A 15,965-nucleotide genomic window follows, 5' to 3' on the forward strand; every position below is an offset into this window, starting at 1 on the left:
ATGTTTTTTTTACATAAATAAACGATATTCATTAATTCAAATGGATAGAATACATCAATACAATACACATTCAAAATTGCTAAAAACAAAAAGGAACATTTGTTGCTAAATGATAATGCCATATTTTTAGTGTGAACAATTGTTGTAGTTATCTTAGTTTGAATTAGATATAGTTCTTCGAAGTTTTGTGGTAATTCTTATCACTATGTCTACATACCCCCAAAAATATCCGAGATATGTTGTGTGAACATAAAAAACGATGCCCAGCACCCTATTTGTATGTGACTTGTATACATTAATTATTTTTATATGGTGTTGAAATAAATCGAAGTAGAATCAACTTTTTGATGTTCATTCAATACCATTGTTGATTAATATCCACCATCACTTTGAGATCATTGAGGTCACGTTACACCTTTTATCAATAATAACATCTTTAAATAATGCTAACGATTGATATTTGACTCAAAACCATTGAGAGAATAGAACGTTTCCTCATTAGACCCTATTCTCACGCTTTCTTCTTCTTCCTCTCCAATTCCCACTCAGTCTCACACATTTCAATTCTTCATTATCCATTTTCTTTTTCAATTCTTTTTCTCTAACTTTTCAATGTACACCATGGTCAACATTTCTCACGTTCATGACCGGATATCTATTATCTTTTTTGAACGACGCTGAGGACTGAACATCTGGAACGCGATCAAAAGCGAATTAGATAGCAACGATCTTGATTGTTTTTATTATATTTCAAATAACAAAGTGATACAATTGGGATGCAATTACAATGGCAGAGAGAAATGCTTCTGCCATTAAGGTTGTTTCAAGAAAATCTTTATGGTTCTTTTTCACAACAACAACGTTATTTTTCATCATGTCATGGCTCTTTGTTCTCCGTTCCACACGTTCAGATTCAACACCAGCCACCATCTCACAGCTTCTTTCCACCTCCTCCAACGACGGTTCAAATTCCATAACATCTCAATCACAAAACTCTGAATCCTCCTTCAGCAATAGAGCAATCCTCGTAAACACCGAAACAAAAACACCAGAAACTCCAATATGCAAAACCGAAACAGCCACCATATCAAACGACGACACCAAGAGCAATAAAACTAAAGTTGTTTTGAAAATTTTCATGTATGATTTACCTCCCGAGTTTCATTTCGGGTTATTAGATTGGAAAGGCGATGAAAAGACGAAAAACGTTTGGCCTGATATGAAAACCAAGATACCACATTACCCTGGCGGTTTGAATTTGCAACACAGCATTGAATATTGGCTTACATTGGACATTCTTGCTTCAGAATTGCCAGAAATTTATCCTGCTAGAACTGTAATCAGAGTTAGAAACTCGACCGAAGCCGATGTTATATTTGTGCCATTTTTTTCATCTTTGACTTATAACAGACACTCCAAAACAGGTCCACGTGAAAAGAGGAGTAGAAACAAGGTGTTGCAAGAGAAGTTGGTGAGGTATTTGATGAGTCAAGAGGAATGGAAAAGGTCTGGTGGAAGGGATCATTTGATCTTGGCTCATCATCCTAATAGTATGTTGGATGCTAGAATGAAACTTTGGCCTGCAACTTTTATATTGTCTGATTTTGGGAGATATCCTCCTAATATAGCAAATGTTGATAAAGATGTGATTGCGCCGTATAAGCATGTTATTGGTTCTTATGTTGATGATCAATCTACCTTTGATAGCAGGAAAACTTTGCTTTACTTTCAAGGAGCTATTTACAGAAAAGATGTATGTTATGTTCCTCTTTCTGTTTTGGTTTATGTGTTGGTTTTGTTTGTTTCTTTAGTTTTTTTGATAATTTATTCCTTACATCCTGAAGGGAATCCTTAAGTTAGATAACATCTTCTTAGGCTCAGTTTGGATTATCTTCTAACTCGTTTCTTAATTGAATTGAAATGAAAAAGCTAATTTCATCCTATATGAAATATTAATGTTCAAAAATCTCATTATTTTTTTTTCTGTAAGCACTTATGGAGAATTTTATCCAATCTGGATTATTGTTGAGTAAATTTTGAGGAATTTGGCTTCTTTCTCGCAGGGTATGTTTGGATTCTTGGTATAAGGCGGAATGAAGTGAAATTGAATGGAATTGGCAAGTTCAATTTAAAAAATAGATGTTATCACATTCCATTCGAGTCCACTCCTTTCCACCCTATACCATCAACCGGAACATAATCCGAGTCAGAGTGTCTGTTGCTGCCTCCTCAAGGTTATACAGGGTAGTCTTAGGTGTCTTGAATTCCTGTATATCATATTTTTGCTCAACTAAGTGTAATGCACCAAGATGTTATCCTTTCTCTAAGGTACCATAGGCATTAAATTTTATTTATGTGCATTTTGGTTTGAAGAAGCAACACTAATTAATTACTAAGATCCAGCACAGCTATAAGCTTTGTTAGGTAAAATGATGGTTTAGCCGTCCTAGTTGCATAATTGAGCACATCTATTTGATGTAGCAAGCATAGCTAAGAAGTTAAACCTGTGATTTTACTAACATCGCTATAGAAAATAAAGTAGTTTTGTCTAGTAAATTAACTACATGTAACATTTAATTCTATATTTCTATGTGAATAAAAAATGCTATTAACTGGATTATTTCCTGAATTGTTGTTACTCTTCTGATCCTCACTTTAAGAGAAATTCTGTTCTCAAATGGTTCCTCGGGTTCATTACATATACATACAAGGGCTAAAGTGTTTTTAATTTTACTTGAAATTTTGCATGTAACATGTTTTTTAGCTTAAAAAATCATTAATTGTGCTCAAAGTGGGTTTTTCTCATGCACAGGGAGGTTATGCTAGGCAAGAACTATTTTATCTTCTGAAAGAAGAAAAAGATGTACATTTTTCATTTGGGAGTGTACAGAAAGGTGGAGTGAGGAATGCAACAAATGGCATGCGATCTTCGAAATTCTGCCTCAACATAGCTGGCGACACGCCATCATCAAACCGCTTATTCGATGCCATTGCAAGTCACTGTGTTCCTGTCATAATCAGTGATGAAATTGAGCTTCCATATGAGGATGTTCTCGACTACTCCAAGTTCTGTGTATTTGTTCGCACAAGGGATGCCGTTAAAAAGAAGTATCTGATAAACTTCATTAGGAGTATTGGCAAAGATGAATGGACAAGAATGTGGAACAGATTGAAAGAAGTTGAAAGATTCTTTGAATTTCAGTTCCCTTCTAAGGAAGGTGATGCTGTTCAAATGATTTGGCAAGCTGTTTCACGTAAAGTTCCTTTTATGAAGTTGAAAACAAACAGGTCTAGGAGATTTTTTAGGTCCCTTTATGGTAATAATAAAGGTAAGGGGCATAAATCAATACATGCACCACCTAATTTTTGGTGATATTGGTACATGAGGTTTTGTCTTTAGAAATTCAAGAATGTTTTTATATACAATATAGTTATGATTTTGATAGTGAAATTGACACTGTAACGTTAATACATGAAGGCTCGTGATATAGGAAAGAAGATTTTGGAAATATGTTTCTACTATTAGTTGGAATTGAAGTATTAATGTAGAATGACAATTTATTTTGGTCTTCATTTGAAGAAACCTTTTGTAGTTCATTTGTTTCTGATCTTCCCCTTTAGAATTGAAAAATATTTAAGACGTAACACTATCTATTTGTGGTTGTATTTTTATGTGTATGTGTGTGGATAGATTTGGTGCTTTATTATTGAGAGCTTTCACGAAGTTGTCTAGTCTCAATTAACACTCCAATGAGACATCTACCTTCCAACCTTCTGCAGCTGAAACAATAACCCATCATTAATCATAATCACCTTCACTTTTTGTAGTTGATGACTAGGTTCAGTTTCCATGAAAACCAGAGCAATGAACAATAAAAATGATGTTCCAATTGATATTTGTTCACATTTGATAATCAAACCCTATAAATAATAATAGTAATAATAAGTAAAAATAATTCTCCATTTAAAGAACAAATAGTTCCTCCTTGTATTTCACTTGCACTATTTAGCCAATCTCAAATAATTATTAATATCACATTTGTAATAAATAGTTCCTCCTCTCAAAAATACATTTTAGATAAAGGAAGACATACATCGTCAACGTAAACTAGTTTTACTCTTACATCCAACGAAGATTTAGAATTCTACATTTTTATTTTATTATTATATATTTTCAAAGTGAACTTACGCGGTAATATGGTGAGATCTCCTTGAATGTCGCGCATCACCACTAAACTCATTCAATTATACGTAATAAGAAAATGAGAGATGGTTGCTTAATAAATATCTCAAAATTACTCACTTGATTGAAGAAAGAAAAAAAAATCGATCCGAAGTTACGATACCGATCGGGATCAACTTTCAAAAATGAGAAATGAAGGTATTTTGACAAAAGAGCCCAGCTCTATAGCCCAAAGCCCATAGATAAAAATAAAATGAAATAGATAATGAAAAAAAAAAGGTGAATATAAATTGTAAAACCCATGTTAAATCTTAGAAACGAAGATAATGGCGCTATCATCGTCATCTTCTGCATCATGTTCATGCTTTTCACCTTCTACAACAATTCTTCCTCCTTCGCGTCCTTTCACTACTCAATTCCACCGTAACATCCGTTTCCGCCGAACAATTTCCGCAACCGCCACCGTCTCCACTCCGTCACTCTTCTCTACCACCAGAGAAGGACTTGACGCCGTTAACATTGCCGAAGATGTCACTCAGGTACTTAATTTCGTTTTATTTCAATAATTCATTGTTTCTGCACTTACACTTCTGATTGAAGGCTTGTCTAGGTGTAATTACATTCAATTTATTGAAATTATAATCATATACATTTGAAAATGTTGGATAATGATTGTTAGAAATGAATGAATGCAGTTGATTGGAAATACACCGATGATATATCTGAATAAAGTTACAGATGGATGTGTAGCAAACGTTGCTGCAAAACTTGAATCCATGGAACCTTGCAGAAGTGTCAAGGATAGGTAATTTCTTTCAAACTCGAATTTAAGTTCCTTTTTTTTATTCATTTGTTAACATATATTACTGTTTAAAATGTCAGAATTGGCTATAGCATGTTAGCTGATGCTGAAGAGAGTGGAGCAATTTCTCCGGGGAAGGTATGTTGTGAAGGATTTTGTGGTATCTAAATATTTATATTATTAAATGATGTAATGATTTTTTTAAAGCTTAGGTTACGGATCTTGGATTTTCTTTAAATTCCTGATTGTGTATTTGTGCAGACTGTTTTAGTTGAACCTACAACTGGAAATACGGGACTTGGCCTTGCTTTTGTTGCCGCAACGAAGGGTTATAAACTGATAGTCACAATGCCTGCTTCTGTTAATATTGAGAGGAGAATCCTTTTACGCACATTTGGTGCAGAGGTTGTTTTGACGAATGCGGAGAAGGGGCTGAAAGGGGCTGTTGACAAAGCTGAAGAAATTGTCTATGCCACACCCAATGCTTACATGTTTCGACAGTTTGATAACAGGAATAACACAAAGGTTAATTCTTAATCCATCTCGTATGAGACCCTCACCTTTTTAATCCCGTGTTTTAAATTTTATGGTATGAAGATAGAGTTTACAGCAAAAGTTATGTTACATGTTATTAAGATTTATATGCACAAATTACAGATCCACTTCGAAACTACAGGGCCAGAGATATGGGAGGATACAATGGGTAATGTTGATTTATTGGTTGCTGCTATTGGAACTGGCGGCACTATTACAGGCACGGGACAATATCTGAAAATGATGAACAAAAAAATAAAGGTTTGATTATTCCTTTGATATGCATTATGTTATTTCAAATTGAATCATATACTTGTTGGTCTTCGACACCTAATTCTCTGTATCAAGCCATGAATTCAAATTCCATAACCTTCACCTTATTGGTATTAAAAGAAATTTTGTGCAACTATTATTGAATTTGAATTCCTTAACTTGTGTAATAGATTTCTCATATTTAGTGCTCGAGGAACTTGGCTACATGTTATTGTATTCATGTGTTGTGACCCTTGCATGGGAGGATAGCGAAGGAAAAAAAAAAAAAGGATCCAATAGAAAGGCATAGACCATTAGTATAGCTATTCTAGCATACATTTAATCAAACCATGAATTGACCAGAATGTTTTAGTAAGACTTGAATTGTGAGATATACCTGAATGTGGTCGGCATCTGTTACACTACTATAGTTGTATGCTTCTACATTTAAAGTGAAAGTCAGGTCTTATCTATTCTATTGTCTTCACCTAGCATTAAATTGTCATATATTGTCCAATTAGGTGGTTGGGGTGGAACCTGCAGATAGAAGTATAATCTCAGGAGACAATCCAGGTATGAATCTTTTACGAAAATTATGAATGATTGCCTTTTCTTTTTCTTGCTTTCTCCCCTTAATTTCCACCTGAAACAGATTTTCTTATCAGTTGTTGACTGTATTGGGGAATTTGTTGCAGGTTTCATACCAAGCATTTTGGATATCAAACTGCTTGATGAAGTTGTCAAGGTAAACAGAAAAATTTATTCCCCTTCTGTTGTGAAGTTAGAATTTTATTTCTGGTCATACAATCCTGTTTGAGCTTATTCTTGTTTGCTTTTCATTATTTTAGCTGACACTCTGCAGTTATCTACATATATGTTTTACTTGTTATTCATTCATTTTAGTTATTTAGTCATTGCACTGGTGGCTTTTTTATTTTCTTTGTGCAGTGTTTTTGTTTGCTGTTATCTTTTATCTTGGCATATGAAATTACAGGTTACCAATGTTGAAGCTATTGAAATGGCAAGGAGATTAGCATTGGAAGAAGGATTACTGGTTAGTTATAATTTGAGTTAATTATATCATTTGTTTTATGATTCATAATATAATGAAGATTATGGGCTAAGTTTTCCAATATTTTGGCATTTTAAACTCATCTCTTTTGCATATAAACTGAAGTAGGTTTTTTATTTTTTGAGGGAACTGAAGCAGGTTATCCTCATTTAGTTTTATTTGGTGTATATTGTACATCAAAATTCAATTTAGTTATTTGTTTGGCCTTCATCATTAGTTTTGTATTTTCTGGGCACTACAATGTCACCATAAGCTACAAAGTAACTTGGTTTTTACTTCTATAAAATGTTTTATAGTGTTTTTTCAAAAAAAAAATTTAGGTTGGGATTTCTTCAGGAGCTGCAGCAGCAGCTGCGATAACTTTAGCAAGACGGCCTGAAAATTCTGGAAAACTTATAGCGGTGAGTTAATTTCTTGAAATATTTTGCCTTTCTTTTTTGTTGTTTTCAATGGTTGTCTCCTGTGCAATTTGTGTGTATAATAGACATGTTACTTTTAACGTTGATATTGGTGGAATAAAATGAAGCTTTATGATTTTCTTTTCTAGTAGCAAACAGGTTGTTGTGCCTAGATATATAGTTTTCTGTATATTTCGTGTTCTTTAGTTCTTGCGTTTAGTTAGCTTGAGTAGTAGAATGTTGAAGCACTTGGTAGTCCTGTTTGCACTCAAATCATCATCTTGGTAATCTTATCTTCTTGGTAAGATCATTATGGCTTCTTGCAAAATGAATCTCTTATGAGCAAGATCTCATTAGAGTCATATGCTTCTATCTCTAAATGTTCTTAATGAAATATCTTTTGGGTTTAGATGAAGAGTGGTTTCTGTGCTCCCCTTCACAAGTGGCAAATGATGATATGGTAAATAGGGTGACAAATACGGGCTTAAGCAAATTTGACATTGATGTTGCCCCATAATTAGCTTATAGCCTAGGGTGTAGAATTTTGGAATATAGAAGTGTGTACATAATGCATGTATTTTGATGTTCTATTTTACTACTTCACATGATTAATTGTTCCCATGTTCATAATGCTTCCTAATGCTGACACTTCCTTCCCCTCTTATTTTGCAAATTTGAAGGTTATTTTTCCTAGTTTTGGTGAGAGGTATCTTACTACTGCCCTCTTCAATTCTATTTATGAAGAAGTTCAGAGAATGTAACAATTAGAGTTTCCCTTAATGTGGACGGTGACATTCGGAAAATGGAGCTGCGGTCATTGCAGCATTCAAGAAAGCAGCTGCCTTATGATTTGTTTAGGTATCTTCACGCAGTATGTGTCAGATTAAAATCAGTATGTAGCTGCTGTAAAGTTTTAAATCATCAGAAGTTTTGCATCAAATGCATCCATTTTGGACAAGTAACGGTTCTTGAAGCTGAGTTCACACTTGATACAGAAGGGGACTGACTTGATTTACAATGTATTTTGTGTGCTGGTAATCTAGGTTGTCCGTACATTCTATTCTTTTCATTACTCTTCAACTTTTCTTCCCCAGTCATAAAGATGAATAGTATTCCAATGTTTTATTAGGATTATTGACATTTTTATATATGTTTTAGTACCCCCCAAAATGTAAGATGTGGTGCGTAAATATTGAAGCATTAGATACCGGTAAATGACAATATGGTTGACAGTGGAATCATCGGTGTACAGAACCATTATTTATTCAGCAGAATTGGTGCTTGTGTTCTTCCAATTCTGCGTCAACGTATTTGTGAGCAAAGCTGCTTTTGAAATAACTAGAGTGAGAGTGAACTATTCTGATTTGGTAAATATGTGCTTAGTGTATTACTCGTCTACTGAGAAAAACAATTTAATTAATTTATCAAAACAAGATTTTTTTTGACAATCTGGCATCAAAATAGGCATTCATGACAGTTGGGGGATAAGACATACCGCATTGACATGCTGCACAACTTGCATTCTTTCTCGACTGATCTTAGGTACCTAGTGGCTAGGGTCACAACTTGTGCATGAAATACTGAGATGATATTTAAAAATGCAGAGTTCATTTGGAGGATCTGGTACAAACATGGTGCAAATGGAGTGTCTCTTTAACTCCATCAAGGAGATAATGATTAATCTAATAGTGTAATTTTGGTGATAGAGAGGAAAAGGTTTACGGTTGTGTGAAAGTGATCTGCACATGTGATTTTTTCATGCACCGGCTTCCAAAAGGAGAAAACGTAACAAAATAGATCAAGCATGGTTGTTCTTGAGGATGCAAGAGAGATTAAGGTTGAGTATGGACTAGTAATAGAGGCAATTTGACCCAATGTGGACGAGAATGATAATTAGATTCTTTGTCTAAGATCGTTTGTTTTCCACTCTACTTATTTTTTGTGCACCTACGAGTTTCAGATTATAAAATCTGAAAAACGTAAAACATGTAAAAAAAAAAAAAAAGCCTCAAAACCCTCCACTTTTTTTTTACTTTTTAGATTTTATAATCTATATAGGGCGCGTGTGAAGGTTGGATGGTGGGAAAAGGAACAATCTTCTTCTAAGGGCTTCATAGTGCTTATCTCCCAAGTTAAGTGAAGGGAAGAGCTTCGTTGATAAGTTTTTTTTTTTTTTTGTGGAGGAGCTCGCAACATATCTATTATTTACATACAAGTTTTTTTTAAGGTTATAAGAAGGAAAAACTCTTGTAATGAAACAAACTCATTGCACCTATTAGCAGCTTCACATCAAGCAATTAACTTTCAAAAGTCATATAGTACTGAAGCAAATTATGCATTTAACTCTTCTTTGCTTGCAAAGCAAGGTTGACTCTTGTTGACCCAACAATAAGCTTTAGTGTCTCGATTATTTAGAGCTTAATATCTATATTTGGAGGATTATTTGGGCCCTTAATTAGAGCTTGGTATTGGAGATGGTGAAAACATCAATGTGTGGGGTGATATTGCTCAAAGGAATGGGAGATAGCGACCCTCGAAATCATACGAACTTTGATTCCCAACTATAGCCTTTAGGGTGATGATGGAGCAATCATAACAAAATGCAACTATCTTCTTACCTCGGAACGTACCAATGTTTATGTATTGTTTGTTAGGACAGAAACGAATGTGTTCACTCATAAATTAGCAATGATGGCCACAACAACCACTCACTAGTCCTCAATTCTTTTATCAAATTCCTACATGAGTTGAACCTCTTTTTGTTTTAGGCTAATTTAACCATCTATAGAAGGCATCCAATTAGCAAACTTATTCTCATCACTCACATTATTTGGAGAATCGTGGCACAAATATTATCCGGAAGAATCTCATTGAGATTATCCTATTTTCAAATACCATTCATAGCATAATATGAAACTGCAAAATTCACCTTACCGTGAGGACTAGCATGAGAATGGAAAAATTCCAAGTTTCTGGAAGCCAAATATCGTTCCAAATTCTAGTGTCATTACTATTTCTTATAACCCAAGACACATTATGCTCAACATGATGTCAAACACGATGAATATATGCTTAGAACACTGATTTTAACTGAAGTTAAGGAAGAAAATTAGCTTTCATTACACGGACTCAAGGTTTGTTCAGATCAGAAACAAGATTCCATTGCTGCTTGAGCATATGGGCTAGATTTTGACTGAAATTGAGGGACCGATATTGCGGATATTAGAAAATTAAGGGATCAAAATTGCATTTAAGTCAAAAAATTATTATTGCAGTCCCTTGTGGCAATTACATATCTAAAAGTAATTTGATTCAGACTATGTTAACAATATAAATTGATAATAATTAATTTTACACGAATATATTCAAACACAAACTAATTTACATTCAACTTATATTTAACTTGAAAATAATTTTGTCAAAATAAATTTCATCAAAATCAATTCTCCTCACCTCATAACTAAACAAAAACTTAATCAATTAATCGAGTTCTATAAATAAATAATTTTTTTGAGGGAACTATAAATAAATAATTATTCCAACAAATGATATATTAATAGTTTGTCAATATTCCACATAACTTTTTTTTTTTTGAAAGAATATTCCACATAACTTCTTATTACTATTAATCATATATATATGAGTAGAATTTAAATAATATACCGTGCATATGATTTTAGGTCTCAAAATGGAGAGACCAGAGACGTACAAGCATTATTCTTTATTTAGATTGAGTAAAAATTTAATTCCTATTTGAATGTCTATCCTATTTGTAGTGAATTTTTAGCTTTGGCCACTCTGCAAGTATATAGCAAAAGGTTAATATAATAATACTAACAGAATCTTTTCAAACTTACACTTGTGTCTTTTAGATTGGTTCCACAGTATGATCCTTTTCATGATTTTAAGAATTTGTCACTCTTTTTCTGTCATTACTGGCTTTGTGGCCCATATGCTTAGCCTAATTTGAAGGCCAATTAATTGCTGTGGACTTGCAGTGTCAAAACCACTTCATTTTCCACATGCATAGACGTTGATTTAATTAAAAATAGAAAGAGGAAGAAAAAAATGTAGAGTGCATAATTGTTTGTTAATATTAGCAACAGGACAAAACTTAAATTGCATTGAAGGCAGTGGGATCACATAGTAATTGGGCAATAACAATGATTTAGTAGGTTGTCCCTTTAGTCTTCCATGTAATTGGCTTAGTTTTCTTCATAGCTGACTTGTTTGCATCTTAGATTAAGACCAATATATGATGAGGGAGGTAGAGTACATCAGAAATGTATTGTAAATGCTACTTAAATAATAAAAGATCGTAGAGACATATGATATATTGGATTGTGGGTTTGAATCTGCAATGCCCTTTTTCTTCATATTTAGTGTGTGATTTTTGTTGTTAAACTATTTGACACAGAAAAAAGTACATAATAGATGAAAAAAATCTTTTAACCCTATAATCGGGGTTTTGTTTTCAACGTCGTGTATATGAAAAAAAATATTAATTGAGAGATTTTAAACAAGTTTATGTATCTCGATAGACTATTGATGAGTCCTTAATATTTGATGATAGAGATGTTGATGTGTCCAGTGTAAATTAGAAGATTTATATTAGATAAAAAAAGTAAATGTTTGATAATATATAAGTAAGGAGATATGTATACATAATGCCTTCAAATAATTTTGAATGAATATGTGGTGTTCAATTTTATTTGTGAGGTTGTTCCTAGCCCTATATAATAATCCAACCTTAATGTTGCTCCTCCAGAAGTCTCAACTCTAGTATTAAAGTCTGGTTCAACTTTGTAGAGGATCGAGACGTAGTTCATAGTGAATTTGACATTTGAAAGAGAGAGTGCCGATGTGTTAATTGTGGATTAGAAGTCTCACATTAGATAAAAAAAAGTAAATGTTTTTTTTGAACAAGCCAAAATGGAATTATATACCAACAAAAGTAGTAGCTCCGAAGCACAAGGTGTGCCTAGAAACCCACTACAATAATACAATGAGTTTCAGTAGCAGCAAAGAAAAACAAACAGGTGATTAGCCAATGCCTAAACAAGCCACAGGGCTTGACCACCACCTCTGAGTACCATAAACAAACATAGCTTTTTTTAGCCATAAGCCACTCTAAAGACAAATATTTAATCTTATCTAGCAATTTGGGGACATCCGTTATAACATTATTAAACAGGCGGTTATTGCGCTCGTTCCACAAAACCCAAGTACAAAGATGCCAGATTAATTGCAGAAACGAGCGCTTAGCTTTACCAACACCCGTTATATGGGTAAACTGCACCAAATGATCAGCAATATTATTAGTATCCGCCCCCACAAAGCCTATCCAAAGATGCACCTGCTGCCATAAAGAAGCACATAAAGAGCACGAAATGAACAAGTGCTCAGCCGTTTCTATCTACTCGCAACCCGCAACACAAAGGGCCGCCTCTGTCTGAATGACACCTCTAGCAGCCAAATTTGCTCTCGTAGGTAAGTGGTTCCTCAAAAGTCGCCAAGCAAAGATTGAAACCTTCAACGGAACCTGATGATGCCAAACAAGATCCAAAGCGCTATCCAGATGATTAATGTCAGCAGAGGTTAAGAAATCATAAGCACCTCGAACAGAGTAACCCTCCGGGTTCGGAAGCCACATCCAAACATCTGAAACATTTGGAAACAGAGAAACATCAAGAAGTAAAGCCCTACACTCCGCTAATAAATCCTCCTCCCACACCCACAACCTACGCCTCCACCTCCAACCCTCACCTCCCTGCCCAAGCCTAAGAGAAAACATATTAGCCACTGTTTCCTCTTAAAAAAAAGTAAATGTTGAACAATATATAAGTAAAAATATTTATTTGATTAGTATTTAAGATTTTGGATGAAGATGTAATGTACAAAATAATACATCATACACGAGTTCCTAAAAGAAAAGACTTACTATAAGGAAAAATGGTGATCAATATTGCTATATTTTTCCTCTAAAGAAATATATTGATATATTTTTCAAATGTTGAAAAAGTGCCACACATCTCTAAACATGTGAAGTATGGGATAAGAAGTTTCACTCAGCATCTTGTGGTGGTCCCATGCGTGAATTCATTCTATGTTTCGCACAAAAGAGATGAGGCCTATTCATGAAGATCATATAACAACTGGAGGTTCTTTTCTTTATAACTACTTGATTACAACCTCAAATACTTTTCGTCTAAATTATAAATCGTTTTTGGAAGAAAAAAATTATCATAAATTATGAGCTATTTTACAATATTAATAAAGTGTTAATGTTGCTTTTTCAATTATATTTTTAACTGTTTATTACTCTATCTTATTTTAATTTTCAATTCCTTAATTTAACTTTTTCATTCCATTTATTAAGACAATTTTGTAAAACAACTCATAATATATATTTTTATACAAAATTAATCACATTTCTTAATATGTGTGAAATGGTCAAAATAACTTATAATTTGGAATGGAAGGAGTAATATTTAGGTGTATACTTAGATAAAATTCCACATCATTTAATTATTTTAAAATACATATTATTTTATTCTTTGATCTATCTTTTTTTTTTTTTTTTATGTGTGTCTATATGTTATATATATTGTGTCTAAATTATGTTACCACACAAAATTTACCCTCTTTTTCCAAATAACATCCATGCAATGTTTAAGTAAAAGTTCTAATAGGAATACGGCAAACCGAATTAGTGCAACATCACCTCTATCAAATGGTGTTAAATTTTAATGATTAGCATCTACCTCTATCATTAGGATAGGATTCCAAAGATAAAATTGTGTTTCGAATCTGTTTTCTTAACAGATTTTCATTGCTTGTTAAATGTGTTTAAACACGTCACAAAGTATATATGGAATGAAATAATAATAATCTGTTTTCTTTTTTATTGTTTTTATTATATTTAATTTTATATTTTGCATGAAATGATGATTTTGGCAGCCTAACCTGTTTTATAATTTCGTCAATGAAATTATCTTTGATGTTAAAAAACAAAGGGTCTTTTACACTAAATAATAACAGTAACTATTGCATTTTTTTTTCTTCTTCAAAAAAACAATTGCATTTTTTATGTTTAAAATAAATACAAGCCTAACTTAAAATTTTTACTTCCAACCTAACCTTTTCTTTTGCCCTTACTCTTTTGCATGGGAAAGTAATGTTATGTTGGTTATCCTCTTTAATTGAAACGGTTGTCTTCACCAACATCCAAAAGGAATATCGCATATTCAAGTATGGGAAAAAAAGAAGATCAATTTGAAGAGAACGTGGACATAATTTTTGTCTTCAAGTGAATCGAACGTAGGAGTATAAATTAAGATAATGAAGTAGATCTTACAAATAAGTTGCCACATTGTACATAAGGTACAAAATTCCTGTTATGGACAGTTTTTTAATAGTACAATTTTGCTACTGGTTTCTCACATGACAGAGACCGACACTATCTTAATTCTTAATCACTTCTCTCTCACTTTATACGTAAATTGTTGATAATTTTTTTTTTTGGTAAACAAATGGAAAATTTTAATTTAATCAATTTGCTTGAAAGGTATATCAATTTGCTTGGTAAGGGGCCACCTATTTAGGGTAGAGTCTAGACTATGGACAAGCTAATTCGATTTTTCTTTCTAAAAAACAGCAAAAGAGGTATGTAGCATTTGAGAGGGGAGTATTATGCATAGCCAAATACAAATGCGATGGCTAAGAAGAACAAGAGAAACATGAACTCCGAGACCACTCAAGATCACGACCTATCCCCTCCCTCAGGCTAGTCTTAAATAGAAACAATTACAAATAAAATTATTTGGGCGTACACACGACAGAAATAATTTAAAAGGTAAATAAATTAATCACATCATTAAACAATTTTCTCTTTAAATAAGCTATTTATATAAGTGTGCTCAATTGTTTTTTATTTGAGTTTGTCCCTAAGCATTTCTCCCCTCCACTATAGGAATACATCACTTCCCTCTTACCCTTTGGCTTAAAACCACTTTTAGGACCGAGCCTATATATAGTCCTTCTTAACAACTTGATTGGCTTATCTCCAAAATTGTAAGTGTTATAGTATAGTTTATTTTGTTGTTGAAGTCATCCAATTATCTCTATCTATGGCCTTTTTGTATGTGTATTGTGTGCATGCATCACGCACGTGTGCATTTGTATGTCTACGTGTGGCATTGGTATATACTCCGTACAAAATTATTAGTAAGTCAATTATTAACCATTGTGATTAATGAATTTCACAAAAGGTTGATTGTTTGGAAACCGGAGTTTGATTTTTATAGGTGGAATAACTTTTTATCTTACATTTCGATCGAACTTCAAATTCTTATAGTCTATTTTCCCTAAAAACTAGAGAGTTACACCACTAACAACTTACACCCTCCGGTCACTATTATAAGCAAAAATCTACTTTTTAGATTCATTCAATAAATGATGTATGTAGTCTATTTAATGGACCACATACATCATTTATTAAATGAACCTAAAAAGTAGATTTTTGCTTATAATAGTGACCGGAAGGTGTATCTAATAACCTATCATAATTAAAGTCATTATGATTGGTCATGGGGAGCAGTTTGGGTAGTCACATGAGACTTTAGTGTGCTTATTTTCCCTCCATTTTACAAAGTTTGATACAATGAACTCCATGTGTTTATTTTATTCTTTTTACTCAAATGTTTAATGAATAAACTCACACGC

General features: G+C 33.1%; 3 protein-coding genes across 3 annotated transcripts; 2 read left to right on the top strand and 1 right to left on the bottom strand.

Moving 5' to 3' along the window:
* Window positions 1-448: 448 nt before the first annotated feature.
* LOC146909452 (putative arabinosyltransferase ARAD1) lies at window positions 449-3,597 on the top strand. Its single transcript, XM_085727339.1, has 2 exons — window positions 449-1,753; window positions 2,813-3,597. The coding sequence occupies exons 1-2, from the start codon at window positions 788-790 to the stop codon at window positions 3,371-3,373; spliced, it is 1,527 nt and encodes a 508-aa protein (XP_085583465.1). The 5' UTR covers window positions 449-787; the 3' UTR covers window positions 3,374-3,597.
* Window positions 3,598-4,498: 901 nt separating this feature from the next.
* LOC146909453 (S-sulfo-L-cysteine synthase (O-acetyl-L-serine-dependent), chloroplastic-like) lies at window positions 4,499-8,479 on the top strand. The gene is made up of 10 exons (XM_085727340.1): window positions 4,499-4,722; window positions 4,879-4,988; window positions 5,066-5,123; window positions 5,247-5,510; window positions 5,643-5,780; window positions 6,293-6,344; window positions 6,467-6,516; window positions 6,766-6,825; window positions 7,164-7,244; window positions 7,922-8,479. Exons 1-10 carry the CDS (start codon window positions 4,510-4,512, stop codon window positions 8,000-8,002), a joined length of 1,107 nt encoding a protein of 368 aa, XP_085583466.1. The 5' UTR covers window positions 4,499-4,509; the 3' UTR covers window positions 8,003-8,479.
* Window positions 8,480-12,657: 4,178 nt separating this feature from the next.
* On the bottom strand, window positions 12,658-13,035 carry LOC146909454 (uncharacterized). The gene has a single exon (XM_085729353.1). The coding sequence runs from the start codon at window positions 13,033-13,035 to the stop codon at window positions 12,658-12,660; it is 378 nt and encodes a 125-aa protein (XP_085585479.1).
* Window positions 13,036-15,965: the final 2,930 nt, after the last annotated feature.

The sequence above is a fragment of the Medicago sativa genome, chromosome 7 (genome assembly GCF_051527215.1).
Source record: "Medicago sativa cultivar Bolivia chromosome 7, Bolivia_mono, whole genome shotgun sequence".
Classification (NCBI taxonomy): Eukaryota; Viridiplantae; Streptophyta; class Magnoliopsida; order Fabales; family Fabaceae; genus Medicago; species Medicago sativa.

Excerpts from the sequence above, each read along its gene's own strand:
- LOC146909452 (XM_085727339.1), top strand. The coding sequence starts at position 788 with ATGGCAGAGAGAAATGCTTCTGCCATTAAGGTTGTTTCAAGAAAATCT. Across the intron at positions 1,754-2,812 it reads GAGCTATTTACAGAAAAGAT|GGAGGTTATGCTAGGCAAGA; the intron begins GTATGTTATGTT and ends TCTCATGCACAG.
- LOC146909453 (XM_085727340.1), top strand. The coding sequence starts at position 4,510 with ATGGCGCTATCATCGTCATCTTCTGCATCATGTTCATGCTTTTCACCT. Across the intron at positions 6,345-6,466 it reads AATCTCAGGAGACAATCCAG|GTTTCATACCAAGCATTTTG; the intron begins GTATGAATCTTT and ends AATTTGTTGCAG. Across the intron at positions 6,517-6,765 it reads TGCTTGATGAAGTTGTCAAG|GTTACCAATGTTGAAGCTAT; the intron begins GTAAACAGAAAA and ends ATGAAATTACAG.
- LOC146909454 (XM_085729353.1), bottom strand. The coding sequence starts at position 13,035 with ATGTTTTCTCTTAGGCTTGGGCAGGGAGGTGAGGGTTGGAGGTGGAGG.